Raw genomic sequence first — 16,795 nt, forward strand, 5'->3', positions numbered from 1 at the left:
CTCTTATGCAGAGTTGACTTTTCAAAGGCATTATCCAATCACTGTAAATCATACCCATCACTTTTAAATACACCAAATACCTGCTTTTCAATAAATGTTTTCTAAGAACACGATTGAGAAATGACAACAATGCGTTTAATGCTACAAGTCAGGCGTGTTTATCATATTTGAGATTCCATGCCACTTATAATTACAAACGTTTCATCAAAAGGCAAACCGAATTATGTTCTCAGTTTTTATTCGCAGAACAATATCATACCTGTGAAATAACAGATTTATAAGTATTCATCGAGTAATTAAATCGAAGCGTACTTGAATAATCCGGTCATGAATAAATGAACAAAACCCAATACCTGAGCTCTCATCTACTTAAATAAAATAAACATACCTCATTATCTTAGTACTCACCTACTAAAACATAATGAATAAACCCCAATATATGAGGTCGCAACTACTTAAACATATTAAACGAAACCCTATATCTAAACTCTAAGCTAACAACACATAATAAATTCAACCCAATATCTAAGGTCCCAACAGATAACAAAATATATACATTAAAATATCAGAGCATGCAAAATATTCTGTGTCAATGCAGAATGTGGGGGTATACGTCACGTCTGTGACAAAGCTCTAGTTATAAATATTTTTTTTTTGAAAACCAGGTTTTGTGAGAATTGTGTCCCTTGTTCTAATTTCAATCGATAATTTTTAATAAACAAACATATATTTTTAACATATATCTAGGTCAAGAGTGGTATTCTACTTGTTTGAATATACATTGTAATGCATACAAAACATTGTTTTTTGAATGTCTTAGAACCTTGTCGATTTTCCAAACTGTAATTAAGGCCCTTTAATCATTATCTTTGTTATACATTATTGCGTATGTTATAACATGATTGCGTATGTTATAACATGATTGCGTATGTTATAACATGATTGCGTATGTTATATTGCATATGAGTAGCTTACATGATTATAATATGAATCATACAATTGGGTTGAAACCAGTTGGAAGTTAAATTAAAGAAGTTGTATAAGGAAACTGTGAGTAATAAATGATCTGTATAAGGACCCTAAAATGGAATTTCGTTTAGAAGAGACTTAGTGTAGACTGAACAGGCTGATCTGCCACAACACTTTAGACACATGCATTAGGCCCAGTTTCCCTATAATTAGGGTAATATTATTGGTCTATAATTTTGTTTTTTGCAGTGCTTGTTTAGAAATGTTTATATGTTTTTGGTATAATATTTAGTTTGTATACTATCATTATTAAAGTTCATATTTATTTGTTTTGAATGTGTCATGTATATTGTTAGTATAAAATCTGGGTGTTATTTTGATATTGTAAAATCACATTCTGTGTCTATATTTTTTATAAAGAATTAAGTGTTTATATTTTGCCATATTTACCGAGTACTCAGTTTCTATATTAAGTTAGTATAAAACGAGATTCATACATCATTCTAATAAAACATTGTCTTCACATAAATATTATTTATACATGTTTAGAATATAACCATTTTTGTATATAATGAATTAATTAAAACGAGATTAGTATATTGAAATAACAACATCAGGTTTGTATAATAAAAAGTAATTAGCACATAGATAGTTTTATATTATAAGGGGCAGTGTTTTTGTTTGGTTATTCAATGTTTTACCAGTATCAATTCAATGTTATAAAATACATAGACACTCAGTTTCATGAAAGATAGTGTAATCAAATTATACATAAATGTTACTATTACCGGCCTAAAAGTTTTGTTTCTTCCTCTATTCCAGTTAGAGGTGATACAAAAGCAGTTGGATGGTCTAAGCTGATTGCAACACTCGGACATCTTTCATCAAGGACCGGGTGGTTCATGGACCATAATCAGGGATGAATAGACTGCTGTCAGTCATTACTGTACAATGTATTCAACCTGCATTATATGGATTTAGGATTCTGATATGATAGCGTTATAATTGTTGCCTTCTGGAAAATTATAATTTTTGCATGCAATTCTATTATTTGACAGTGTTCTATTAATGTCTGAATTCAATGAATAATTATGTTTAATTAACATGTAAGTAAGTTAATTACCACTTGACACATTTCTAGGAAAATTAAGCATTTCTAGGATGTTTTGATGGTCTGTTATCAATAACAACACTTGAAACAATTCACTACTAGTTAATACTAGAACGTGTAGTTTCAAAGAAAACTGTTGTAATGTGCCCCAGATCATGAGTTTTCTTAAATTTTATACTAAAACTGTTTCACTTGCAATTTTATTCACCTTTCAAAGGGGCCTTTTCACGTTTTGGTAAATTGACAAAATTAAAAAAAAATGTTTCAGATTCGCACATGTTCGTTTTAGTTATGATATTTGTGAGGAAACACTAAAACTGGACATTTACCATGCTCTAAAATATACATTATATGCATCTTTTGACGATTTAAAAACCTGAAAATAATTATTAAGTTTTGCAACGTGAAACGATTGCAAAATTTGGAGAGTTCTGTTGTTGTCGTTTGTTTCTTTGATACTACGAGGATTGCTTATATAGAGTAAAAAATACATCACTCATTGTATGAGCACGGATGGCCGAGTTGTCTAAGCGATAGACTTTTCTCCAGGGGTCTGTGGTTCGAGCCCAGTTGAGAGTTACCTTTTTCCTTCTTTAATTTTATTCTTGTTTTTGTACTGGCGTTTTTTAGATCCAATGTTTACATTTATCAATATTAAGCATTTAATACCAAACGTCAAAACATGTCAACATCTATGAAAAGGCCCCTTTAATATAGATATTTATATTGTACCTGGTTAGTTCATCATTAGACTTTTCACACAAATTTCTGTGACCAGATGTTACACTATCTTTATTTTTTCTTACGAAAATTAAAAGGTCGAGTTCTTGCTTCAGAGTTCATATATACAGTTTATATTTTATTCCCAATTGTTTTTCTTATTTAATATATGGCATCACTTAATTTTCTAAACAAGTGTACATATGCATGCAGTGCAATAATTTGTAAAATCGCTATATTTTTTTATACATATATTGTTTTTTGAAAGGATGTATGAGATTCGAGTGTATATTATTTCAAAAGCAGCTCTTCTTAAAAAGATATGCCTTGATTTTTTATTGTTTGTATCACAAATAAAAGTACTTTGTGTTTCTTTTTGTTTCTTTGACATGTTTATGGGAGCAGGTTTCCCACTCACGTTCATTTAATTTAAGCGCATTTATTTAACCTAAACTTCAACGAAAACCCAGGGTGTATTGAGTCAATTGAGTCTGTTTCCAGGAAAGAACCAGTGTTTGGTATCTCATGAGAAGTTATTGAGAACGAGGTGGGATTTGAACCCCAGTCCTCCTGTTCTAAGGCCTATCATTACCTCTAATATGCTACCGCAACCTTAGTTGAAAAGTAGTATACAGACTGAAAACCATCCGTCTTTTGTTCTTGGAAAAAATGGGCTTAATGCATGTAAAGTGTAGTCCAAGATTAGACTGTACAGTCCGCACAGGCTAATCAGGGATGGCACTTACCACTTTGACTGGATTATCGTTTTGTTTGCCTTTTTAGCTCGTTTGATGACAAAGTGCTCAAAATGTTTCATCTTGTTAAAGGGGCCTTTTTACGTTTTGGAAAATTGACGAAATTAAAAAAATTGTTTCAGATTCGCACATTTTCGTTTTAGTTATGATATGTGTGAGGAAACAGTAATACTGAACATTTACCATGCCATTATATGCATCTTTTGACGATTTACAAACCTGAATATTATAAAGCGTTGTAACGCGAAACGATTGAACAATTTGGAGTTGGAGTTCTGTTGTTGTCGTTATATTATGTGAAACTACGACGATTGCTTATATAAAGTATAAAATACATTATTCGTTTCATAAGCACGGATGGCCGAGTGGTTTAAGTGGCAGACTTTTTACTGGACTCCAGGGTTCAGTGGTTCGAGCCCTGTTGAGGGTTACTTCTTTTTCTTTTCTTTTATTAAATTTTGTTCTGATTGTTTTACTAGAGCTTTTTAGATCCAATGTTTAAATTTATCAATATAAAGGATTTAACTTCAATACATGCCAAAATCTGTCAAAAGGCCCCTGCAATATTAAAGACGTGACTGAATATGGGTCTCGTTGGTCCGAAAACTAGTTTACCAGGTCAAATCTTAGAACACACATTGGTACCATTAAAGAAGCCACACATATGACTCCATCTTAATGAAACATTGCCAAAATGTATTTCCCGACAATATCAAGGCCAAGCTATAATCTGGGACACGTGTGTCCAAAAACTAGAACATGATAAATTTTAGAAAACCTCATCTAGACCTAGAAAAGTCATATTTATGAATACATTTCAATGAAACCAGGTCAGGGCGTTTATCCTGGAACTGTCATTCAATCTAAACATATTTTCGGTATACCTTGATTAGGGCTTAGCGTGTGGCACCCATCAAAAAGGCTTCAACTTTAAATGTAAAGATTGAATGTTAAGATAATGGGTCACGTGCCTCACTCAAAGATCCAGCGGATGTTACTCTTGATTCCGTATCTGGAGTGTAATAGATTTAATATTGATAACATGTAGTGGGTTAAAGTTCATGGACGCTATAAACTGAGTTATAAATCTCACGTCCTTTAATTTCCTTTTTTAGTTACATGACTTCTGCTTGTTTGGCAACTCCCTGCTTGTTTGGCAACTCCAACAAAGCGCTTTTAAATTTTTTTAAATGCATATACATCGCAAAGGAAATTCAGTATTAATGTTGTTTTGCAAACCAGCTATTTGAAAACTTTCTAAAAAGGATTTATGACGATCGAAGACTGTCAGTTGAGTAAAATAATATTTGAATTGGGTTATCCTGGACAGGAATTGACAAACTGACCTCCTTGTCATACAAGAAAGTATGTCTTTTATAAGTCATTCAGAATTTAAGATTGTCACAAAATATCAATCAATACAAGACCATATATTAGTATTAATGTTACGTATATATTTGCACGTAAAAGAAAACATTTCTTATGTATTTACGCATGAAAAAGCTTTCGATACTAAGTAATGATTAAATTGTTTAAGTCCGGAAGAAAACATTTAATATAGAATATTTGTACGCTTAGTTCCATGTGTAGAAAACTGCTAGCTTTCTCTTGTGTCAAATAGTAAAAGTTATTGAATTCAGTGACACCATAATTCTATCGCTTTGAAATAACTTGCATTATGTACCTCTACACGTATGTAGTAAGTTGCTGAATCTAGTTTTAAGTTCTGTTTTGTTTGCATATCATCAATCCGTTGCATTATCTCCAGAGAAAGCGTGGAATGTACGTCAGTTACAAGTGGGTGATTACAGATCAATTAAAACACATGAGCGTTGTTCATTTTGAATAGTTTGCCCGGGATAACTGGCCATGTAAACGAGCGTACTTGCAATTATTTTTTTTCATTAAGTTGACTTCTTAACATCGTTTCCGACTCAATTATACGTGTTACTGTTTTTCTAAAAAGCTCTTAAGGGGCTCTTTGCGATGGGCTTCCGAAAAGCAATCAATAACTAGGACCTTTGCATATGACAATCTCTAGAAATAAAGCTATCTTTAAAAACACACTTTACATTATGTATTCCGGAAATAATGTCTTTTATTTAAGAACCTCTTAAACAACGCTTCGCTTTCGCAATATTAAGATAATTGACGACGGCTCCTCAAACATGATACGCAATAGCAATTTTCAATAGAACTTGGCTTTTAAAAATATTAGGAGCAATGCACCCATATTATGATAAGCGTTAGCAACGTGTTTAATTGAATACCATTTGTTAAATACTTGAAGTACTACAACATATTTTATTAAAAGCAGAGTATGATAACAAAGACAAACCAACACGAGATTCTGGTATCTGACAACAATTACCGGCACACGACTTCAACGATATCAATACTTTCCATTTATTATGGTTAATGAAGTGTTTTTCCAATGACCTTTCAATAAACAGTGCCATAACGATGACTCTTTTTGGGGCATGCGCTAATGTCAAGAACCTAAAGACAATATACAGAAAATATTTTTGAGACCTCGCAATGTGAAGAAAACACAAAAATAACCATTTTCGGATATCAACAATAGGGACAACATAAAGTGATTATCCATTTCGGAGATGCGTCATGTGCAAAATATGTAGAGGCGATACATTTTTAAAGAAATCTATAATTTAGAGAAAACATTTTTTAAGTATCCATGGTTAATTTAAATAAAAGAGGAAACCGTTTTTGACGATGCTGCGAAGCATCGTCTAAGTTATCATATTTTGAAAAAATTCTTCACAATGGCAACCTATGTAAAAGACCGAGCCAGTCCGATTGAGATAGCTCGATTTTTCTAATCGGCATACCTCACTGATTATCATTGATAAAGGTATAGGAAGCCCAGCTATAAATAGGACAGCATATTCTGGGAAAAGATTTAATAATAGTTTGAAAACGTTAATTTTAAACCAATTATATTCAATCCATTATATGTTTATAGATCAATGAAACAACTATGCATTTTCTGTATTGTATTTGACATTTGTCGTGATTCAGTAAATAAATTGCGAATTAAAACGTGTATAATTAACTTTCAACGCGATCATATGTGTAAAGAAAACGAATTATTTCGAACCTGCCATTTGTAAACGTTGTAGCGACTATAGTATATAAACAGCTTAATAGCCATACTATATCTGTGATACTCGCTCTTTTGCGTACTTTCTCATTTTGCATATTTAATAAACTTTTCAAACATAAATTACAGAGCCACATCAGTGCACATACTATGTTTGACAATTCATTCGTTTGCTGGATATTGTTTGCTGTTTTAAACACATATTGTGTCATATCGCGGAGATTTAGTTAACCTAACCATGTGTTCATGGGCGAACTCACGTATTCAAGTGCTCTTACAACTATGTGCTCATACTCACTTTCGATCGGGAATCATCATGAAATTATTGCCGTACTTAACGAACAAACATGCCTAAGCTTATTGAATTAGAGAACAATAATCAAAAGAGAAAAAGTATATGTTCATGCACATGGGATTGCGAAATCACGTCCGTACACATAGCATCATTAACTTAGGAAAGGAAACAACGAAATATAAAGTTTGGTAAGATATACATGTGAAATCAAAGAGCATGGTGTAATTAAAGAGCATGTCAAGTTTTGAATTTATATGCTGAAACGTAATGTTATAACCCACAAACGTTTTACTGTAACATACAGTTTTTAAAGATAAGTGGTACAGAAAATACACGTCGAATACCTTTTTAAAGATATTTCTTATTATATTTGATCGAGAATGTAACCCGCCTCCCAGTTTCGCTGAAAGGATCAAGTTCCCCACGGGAACTACTTCCCCGTACCCCCAATTATTTTTTCGTACCCTGCATTTTTCGTACCCAATTTTTTTTCGTACCCAAATTTTTGCTCGTAACCAATTTTTTGTTCGTACTCAATTTTTTTCCTACCCAATTTTTTTTCGTCACCAAATCATTTTTATGTACTTAATTTGTTTTTGGCATAATTTTTGTACCCACAATTTTCGTACCCATTTTTTTCCTACTCAAAATGTTCGTACCCACATACACAATTGTGGTGATGTAGATAAACTTTGATAGATGCTTTTATATCAATCCTCATCAAAAGCATCGTCACACCAGTACTGTCAGCACTTTGATTATTGGCCTGGGGCGTAGCCTTCTGAGACATTCAGAATTGGCTGGCTGCCAACACCCACTAATGAATGAATTCCCAAAAGTCCGATTTACCACTTGGCGGTAATTCATGCGCCATCATAGACGTTCTTTGCAGATCTCAATAACCCGCCTTATAAACACAGAACATCAATATATAACATGAGAGTGTCATTAAACGTGTAATAAAATATTAATAAAGCAAAATTGCTTAGCATTGGCCAGTTTTTATTATTGTTTGCATATTCATGCGAGAGTAAGTTCCTCACTTGACGGTCTAAGCCGAAAAGATACGAGTGTCTACGGAGACAGTAAGAAGAATCTTTTTTCTGATACATTTTTTGAAGACATTACATTTGGTATTTATAAACATATTTAAAGATATTGTTATTTTATTTTGCGTTAACGAGACATTCAAGAAAAAAGAAAATGAAAAAACAACAACAAATATTCATGATCATTCTCGGAAATAGACGAAGTTACCGGATATGATATTTCACTGCGTAGATCGAGCGCGCAAATCGAGCGCGAAAAGTCCTACACCGTACACAATCTGTACACCGGGCTCCACCGGGCAAGTATTAAAATGTTTAATACCTCCGGGAGTCACCGGGAAGGACCGGCAACGACCGGCGCGGCACCGGAAACAACCGGGACGGCACCGGAAACAACCGGGACGGCACCGTAGCTCCACCGGGGCCCATACAGACCCCGGCAGAGCTACGGCAACGCCCCGTTGAATGCCGTTAGTCCCAAAATAGCTACGGTATATAAGAAAACAGGCGCTCTGCCGGAACGCCACCTGCATTCACCGGGGCTCCGCCGGGGGATTACCGGCGACGACCGGGGCGTTGCCGTAGCTCTGCCGGGGTCTGATGCCGGTATAGACACGGTGAGTGCCGTCGGTGTTACGGTAAACCGGGGCTCTGCCGGCTTTCACCGGGTATCAAACGGGGCACTACCGGCGACAACCGGGGCTATGTCGGGAAGCTGCCGGCTTTCACCGGGGCACTACCGGCGACAATCGGGGCTCTGCCGGGGCTTCACCGGGATAAACCGTAGCCAGTCCGAATTGACCGGGACTCTGCCGGGCTGTTGACCGGCTTCAACCGGGGCGGCACCGGGAAATAGTGTGACTGCGTTAACAAATTTCTACGAATCATCCCGGTCCTCGCCGGTGGACCGGCGTTTAAACCGGGATGGACCGGGGCTCTACCGGCAAAAGTTAGACTTGGGCTTAAGTGGATTTTCTTTTGTATACACATTACAAAGGAAGTATGAATGTTTTCCTGATCTGTTAATTATGTAATAGAAAGCTTTTTTAGGCTATTGAAAGTGATTTATTTGACGCCAACAATAACAGTTTTTGCGGCCATGTTGTTGTTGTTGTATATCTTCACCGCCTATATAGACGAACCTCTACCAGATCTGTAGAGTTGAAGAAAAAGTTATCGTTCCCACAACCAGTATCGTGTTGTCCTCCACCGTCTATGTACACTGTTGTATATACACAACTATTGGCTTATCTTACAGTCTCTGAGCTTCTGCACTCAACCGCTAGGCTCAATCCGTATAAATTCGGACATAGGGAGAAAATCGGACAAAACATCGTAAATGCATTTAACGTCACACTAAACCTAGCTCCAGGCCTTCAGCGCCTACAGCGCTTTGATTTCAAATCAGGTTCATCTAACAAACACAAATGCCTTTTTTCAAGCATTTAAATATAGTGTTTTACGTACAAAATGCGGTGACATTCGGTTTGGAGACACTTGAAACATTTATATACATATTTTTTCAAAGTCATCGAAATGCTTCCCTGCACTTATGGACAATTGAAGCAAGCGAACTTTGATCGGCCGATAATTAATTTTCACGAACACGGAAGATTTGTAGAGCAGCGTAATCACACGGAAGGCACAGTCTTTGCGAAGCTTCGAAACAAGCTTGCCATAACTGTATCTTTATTCGTAGTGATCAGTTCGCATGTAAGCATCGATTGACTAGAATAATTGTTTATTTATTTAATAAAGCATATATAATCGTGCGGTAGTTTAGAGAATATTCACAAGGACAATACATACACACTTATTAAAGCTGTGGACGAATACAGTTGTTCACACACAAGATCGATTCAGGAATCTGCTTTGAATTAGAGTTAATACTTTTCCTGTTTGAATTTTTCTTCGGAAAATTACACATACGGAATGTATTTCAACGTTTCATTGACGGCATACAGCGCACCTGCAATGCCAATAAGTGATTCTGTGATGGTTTCTAATCATTCTTCGACTGCGGCTTACGATAACGACAAATCTTCCATGTCAGTCATTGATTTTGCGATGATTTCGAATGATTCCGGACGGATTTCTGAAGTTTACGCGGCTGAGAATGACTACGACACAACGAGTGACTATGTATATAAGGATATATACTTTTCGAATGTATCTTTGACTGCGGCTTACGAGAACAACGGATCTTCGATGTCAGTCATTGATTATGCGATAATTTCGAATGATTCGTACGCGGCTGACAATTACTACGACACGAGTGACTATAAGGATATATACTATCTGACATTTTTCGGCTTTGAGGTCATAACACTGGGTCTTGTACGCACTATACTCGTCTTATTTATGATTCCCGCAAATGTGTTTGTCGTGGGCTATTTTCTGTCGAGCAAAGGTCGCGGCAAGTCAACTAACCTGCTGTTTGTGAGCATCACCTTTTCCGACTCGATGACAGGCATTTCGTTACTTCCGAACTCGTTCAACGTATACATCCCAGACATTGATGGATTATCTGCATCGGAATGCAACACGTACATGGTCTTGAAACTTTACATCTCAATAGCGTTTCATACCGCATCCATATGGCAGACTGTCTTCCTGGGAATCCAGCGGTACCTCTGCGTTTGTCATCCATTCATGTCCGGTCGCATTTGCACCTTCTGGAAGACACGTGTAGCTGTACTTGTCATGTACATGTTGTCATTTCTGATGCATATTTACCAGCCAATCAATGCAATTTCTCACAATTACACCCACGCCCATGAGTGTGAATGGAGGGCAGATCATCCTTGCAAAGATGCCTGCTTGTATATGTGGATTTGCGTTATTTTCATGCATTTTCTTCCAGCGTCCCTCCTAATAGGACTGACAACCAAGACCCTCATTACTCTTCAAAAGGCCCAGCAAAGAGCCTCGTCCATTATGTCAAAGAGAACGAATAAGAAACGGAGCTCCCGTGACCGAATAATCACAATCACGGCAGTGTTGATTGTCGTCTGTTTTCTTGTTCCCGAAGTTCCTTATGGAATTTACAAGCTCTATGCCCTGATTAATATATACAAACCAACGAGTGTAAAGCTCGGTGTCGAGACACATCACATTATGAGTTCCGCCTACGAGATCGCGTTAATTGTCAGCTTTCACGCCAACTTTTGGATCTACTGCAAGATGATGTGCGACTTTCGCAGAGCGGTAATCTACGTGTTCACGCTCGGTTGTTTCAAGCGTTACAACCTCAAACGGCGTCAGAGTTTGAAAAGCGACAGTTTCCGATCGTCCAAAGCGCGGACAGGATCCGTTATAAGCAGGAACACTGTTCTCAGTCGAACCACTAGCCTCCACTCCACTACATCGGACAACATCCACGCTGTCAATCAAACGATATTGCTGACGCCTACGCCGACCAAAGACACTGGTCCATCCGATTTTTCGGCCAATGTGTCAAAACAAAAGTCTGTAGAGGACTACGACGCGCAAGACGATGATGTTTTTGTGTAAACATTACTCTTGTATTTACAGTTGCCTTGCACCAGTGGTTATTGCGTTCGCTTGCGAAGCCTGAAACGGGAAGTTTGAATATCTCACAAGTTCTTATAGAGCTGATTTGCTACCTAGCAACTACTTTAATTTAGAGAAAACCATTGCAGTCTTGGCAATACCCTGGAATAACGGACTGTGGTTGATCGTAAGATAGCAAGGGTCTTTAAAAAAACTCATCGGGCTCGCGAGATGGCGGCGAAATAATTAATCAGCTGTTCATATTACCACCTGAACGATTAGTAATCACTTGAAATAACACTACAACAGTTAGTAGTAAACTATTGTTAACCTAGCATATGCTCGTGTTGCATTTATAACCTTTTTGCATATATTTGATTAACTTTTCTTAACAAAACTTCATTATAAATATGTTAAAAAAAATGGTATGGGTTAATTTTTTACCTTCATCAGCTGTTTTGCAGTTTATATATTTTGATACTTTGTATGATATTTTTTACGTTTTCTTAATGATTTTTATGCATTATGTAATATTGTACATATTTTATTGATTACACGTTTGTTACGTTTTTAAAACAGGTCTACTGCAAATCTGACTCGCTTTGCACGTTACATAGATTATCAATAATGCTTACTATAATTTATTCTTGATAAGATTAACCCGCTAAAAGTATGTATATCTTGCAAAAAACACACACAAAAATATTATCTTATATTTTGATTATCAATTAAATATAATAATTTTGATTTTATTAAATCTAGAAAGAAACCTACATATTTCATTTTGTCTAACATCGAAAGCTGGTATTGCGATTTTTCATAGTGCAATTGATAGTATATAAAAATGTATATTCATTTTGAAGCATGTTCGAGTATTAGAAACTTACGCAAGTGATAACGCACGAACATTGATTTTTCTCATTCCTTAGTATTTCAGCTTGCTATTTCGGTTATGCTGATTAGTTATACATGCATATATTTGAATATTATTTCTTTGTTTAATCCGTTTCAAAGGGTTCGCGTTGTTTGATTTTTGTTTTGGTATATACATGTACTTTCAATAGAAATGAATTGTGTAAACAATACGGTCAATACCTCATTTATTACGTATTTTAATCTGGCATGACCTTTTTAACTAGACAAAAGACTGGCATATTAAACATAATTGCGAATGTGAGATACGAAAATGAAAAAAATACACGACTGTTAAGTCAGTGGTGAGTCATATCATTAACTCTGTATAAATATTCTTTTGTTGCATACTATTTCAGTTTAGAATGCTGTTGTGTGAATTGTTTATCATTTTTTAAAGAAAAGTTTGCGCAATTTGATTTTGTATGTGTATATACATGTAATCTGAATAAAGATGAAAAATGTACTGCTCACAAGTGTAATTAATTCTTATATTTCATTGTCAATACATTACGTATAAAGGGTTTTTGTCTGTATTACGTTTCAACTGGACTTGGTCCCAATCAAATAATAGTATTTTGAATTAATTGAAAAAAAAAACATTACTCGAAAGGACGAAAGCTTTAAATTAAAACACTGAACGAAGAATACAAATACATGTATCTATTATGACAATATTCCAACACATTCTATAAGTAGCAAACACGTTCTTGAGGAGTGAATGTTTTTATGTTCCCTACCACTATAGTGGGGGACATATTGATTTTGCCCTGTCTGTTGGCTTTTTGCTTTGTTTATTTGTTTGTTTGTTTGTTTGCGTCAAACTTTAACATTTGCCATAACCTTTGCAATATTGAAGATAGCAACTTCATATTTGGCATGCATGTGTATCTCATGGAGCTTCACATTTTGAGTGGTGAAAGGTCAAGGTCATCCTTCAAGGTTGAAGGTAAAATATATGGGTCAAAATCGCTCGTGTAATGTACACTTTTGCAATATTGAAGATAGCAACTTGATATTTGGCATGCATGTGTATCTAATAGAGCTGCACATTTTGAGTGGTGAAAGGTCACCACGATGCAAAATTACCGGTAATAATTTTTTGAAAATGCAATGGAAAATTAATTGTACTTGTAATATCTAGTATATTGATCGACGGTGGTATTTGTTATACAAATAGTTAAAAGGTATGCACAAGCTCCCTTTAAAGTTTGAATGTCACTTTTAAATAGCAAGCGATGAAAAGCACCGACTTACATATGTGTTGTGTTACATTATTGAACCACTTAACACATACTTTAAACCTTTGAAACCAGGATTGGCTTCAATTGTGTTTCGAGTTTCACTTACATGAAATTAGGAAATGACCGCTCGAGTTAACAATTTCCTGAAAGTAAAACGACATGAGTAATAAAAATACCGAACCATACGTAACCCCATTGATATCTATATTGTATTTTGGCATAATTTTTAACTTGATTGAATCGGAAAACTAAGACTTATTTTGACAACCTCGAGTCCGTATCCTTGATAGAGTCACTTGGTGTCTTTGCAGAATATCATGAGTAATCCCTAAATAGAATATTCACTATCGATAAGAGTGTCTCGGATTCGATACTCAATTAATAGATTTTAACTAAATCATGGGCTTACTAAAATTTAATATGATGGATAAACAGTAAGTTTTAGTAACAGAGTTGTATCAAAATCTATTTTTATAAGTTTATGAATGCAAGAAGAGACACCAATTGCACTGTCAAGATTCATAAGTAGTTACAGCAATAATAAAGCATTTTGAATACAATAAAACGGTTCAATTGTGCTTCAAACATCATGACACTTTTGACAACACATTTCTTTGTCTTTGACTTGCCAATAAAATTACAACTGATTGTTGATTTATTTCAATTAGCAAATAAAAAAACATATGTTTACCACCTCCAACTTATCTGTAAATGAACATTTAAACATCGCCATTACATGCTCTGTACATGATGCAATTCCTTGTTTTGAAATGATTATATTTTTGCTTATACCTTCATCACACTGACGACATATTACATTATAAGTTGAACTGAGCAATATCTAAACACTACGGATAAAGAAAATACCAGTTATAAAATATTAAATCATGGAAGTGAGGATTGTGGTGTCTTTTAAAATAACATAACTACTCGAAATCAACGAATATTTCGCAAAATATTTCGTAAAATAAAGTTTACCCATAAAAAATCAGTGTTCCTCATAGCAATAGTCAAACTTTCAACGCTAGATGTGGTATGGTAACATATAAAACGAGATACAAAATAGTCGTTTTTTTTTTGTGCGACAATATATTTCATGTTAATTTCCCGCCACGATAAACGAACATTTACGAACAAACGCGAGACTGCCTTTGGGAAGCATCGGATGATTGACGTATTCATGAGAACTACGCCCAGCTTCCGAAGCTGCCCGAAGCCAATCTCGCGTTCGCTCGTAAATGTTCTGATATCGTAGCCGGCAATTCACGTGGTATATGTTGTGACACAAAACGAGCATTTTGTATCGCGTTAAATCTATATTACCTTCTGTGGCAGTTATGTTTTCCCGTCGCCAAAAAAAAATTAACTCGGGGAAAAATAAGTCTGTTTTCAGGAGTTATTTTTATTTTTTTGGCGACGGGAAAAAAAGCTCTGTTTTCACGTCTTTTTTTTTTGGAGCGGAAAACACAAGTTCTGTTTTCCCGTCTCTTTTTTTTTGAGACTTGAAAACACAATCGCTATATTGTGCGCACAAGATAATCACAGACGCGGATTATATGGAGGGAACATTTGAAAACGTCCTAAAGGCAAGTTCTGATATAACAAAACATACTACTACTACTACTCCTACTACTACTACTCCTACTACTACTACTACTACTACTACTACTACTACTACTACTACTACTACTACTACTACTACTACTACTACTACTACTACTACTACTACTACTACTACTACTACTACTTCCCGTCGCCAAAATAAAAAATAACTCCTGAAAACAGACTTATTTTGTGTTTCCCCGAGTTAATTTTTTGTTGGCGACGGGAAAACATAACTTGTGTTTTCCCGACTTTTTCTTTTGGAGCGGTGAGGTCACCTCAGTGCCACCGTAGTTTACCAGATCACATCTAGCGGTTGAAATTGTGTCAAATGTTATAAGGAACATTGGTTATTTATGTGTAATCTTTATTTTCGCAATTATGTACAAACTATTTGTTGATTTTGAGTGTTTATGGGATTTTAATAATTTTTAAATAAATTGTTATTATACCAAGACTGAGAATTCTGGGATAACAAATATTTGCACCGAATATTGTTCATGGTGAACCACTCGCCTCGCTAAGACATTTATATTTATTCCATACCAATCTAGTAGGCTATATTATTCTAAATATTGTCATTAATTAAATAGATGTTCTGTTTTGCAATCTCAATTCATTATTCTGTATTGAACTATATGAAGACGATTCTTCAGTATACAAAATGATTCGCCAGCACTTAAGTGTTTTCTTAATTGTTCATGTTCTCATTCGAGTTGTCGCGTAACTTTCAAGTGCATGCCATTTGTGCCATACTTTTAAATCTTTAAATCAGTGTTACACTCATTTCCCTCTGATTTCCAATTATGAGCTCCTAAAATCTCCTAATTCGGTAATCTTAATAAATTTGTTACAAAGTTTTGCGACGTAATCAAATCTAAAATTTCAAAGTCAATAAATATCTCTAGAAAGAACAAAACAATTAATAGAAGGATCAAAGCGATGAAGGCACTGACGTTGTTCGCTATTGCATAATCTTAGACGTAACCCATTTTCAAATTATGTTGATAGCTTTTCATATCGCAAGTTTAAAATTAATATTTTCACGTTTTGGTTAATTGAAAAAATTAAACGATTTAATAATTTGGAGAGTTCTGTTGTTGTCGTTATATTTTTTCATACTACGATGATTGCTTATATAAAGTATAAAATACATCTCTCATTGTATTTAACATATTTATAAGTATGCATTGAGTAATTAAATCTAAGCGTACTTGAATAATCCGGTCGTAATAAATGAAAAAAATAACAATAGCTGAGCTCACATCATTCTACTTAAATATGATAAACACACCTCATTATCTTAGTACTCACCTGCTAAACATAATGACTGAACCCCAATATATGAGGTCGCAACTACTTAAAACATATTAAACGAAACCCAATATCTAAGCTCTCAGCAAACAACACATAATAAATTCAACCCAATATCTGTGGTCCCCACTGGTATAAATATATACATTAAAAGATCAGAGCTTAAATAGCTAAAACATAATAAATAAAA

The 16,795-nt window shown here is 34.9% G+C and overlaps 1 protein-coding gene across 1 annotated transcript; it reads left to right on the forward strand.

Annotated features, from left to right (window-relative positions):
* The first annotated feature begins 9,649 nt into the window (after positions 1 to 9,649).
* LOC127834423 (sex peptide receptor-like) lies at positions 9,650 to 12,911 on the forward strand. The gene has a single exon (XM_052360256.1). It carries the CDS (start codon positions 9,953 to 9,955, stop codon positions 11,531 to 11,533), a length of 1,581 nt encoding a protein of 526 aa, XP_052216216.1. The 5' UTR covers positions 9,650 to 9,952; the 3' UTR covers positions 11,534 to 12,911.
* The last annotated feature ends 3,884 nt before the right edge of the window (positions 12,912 to 16,795 follow it).

Source organism: Dreissena polymorpha, chromosome 6 (assembly GCF_020536995.1).
Source record: "Dreissena polymorpha isolate Duluth1 chromosome 6, UMN_Dpol_1.0, whole genome shotgun sequence".
Classification (NCBI taxonomy): Eukaryota; Metazoa; Mollusca; class Bivalvia; order Myida; family Dreissenidae; genus Dreissena; species Dreissena polymorpha.

Bases quoted from the DNA above. Each gene is read 5' to 3' on its own strand.
- LOC127834423 (XM_052360256.1), top strand. From the start codon at position 9,953: ATGTATTTCAACGTTTCATTGACGGCATACAGCGCACCTGCAATGCCA.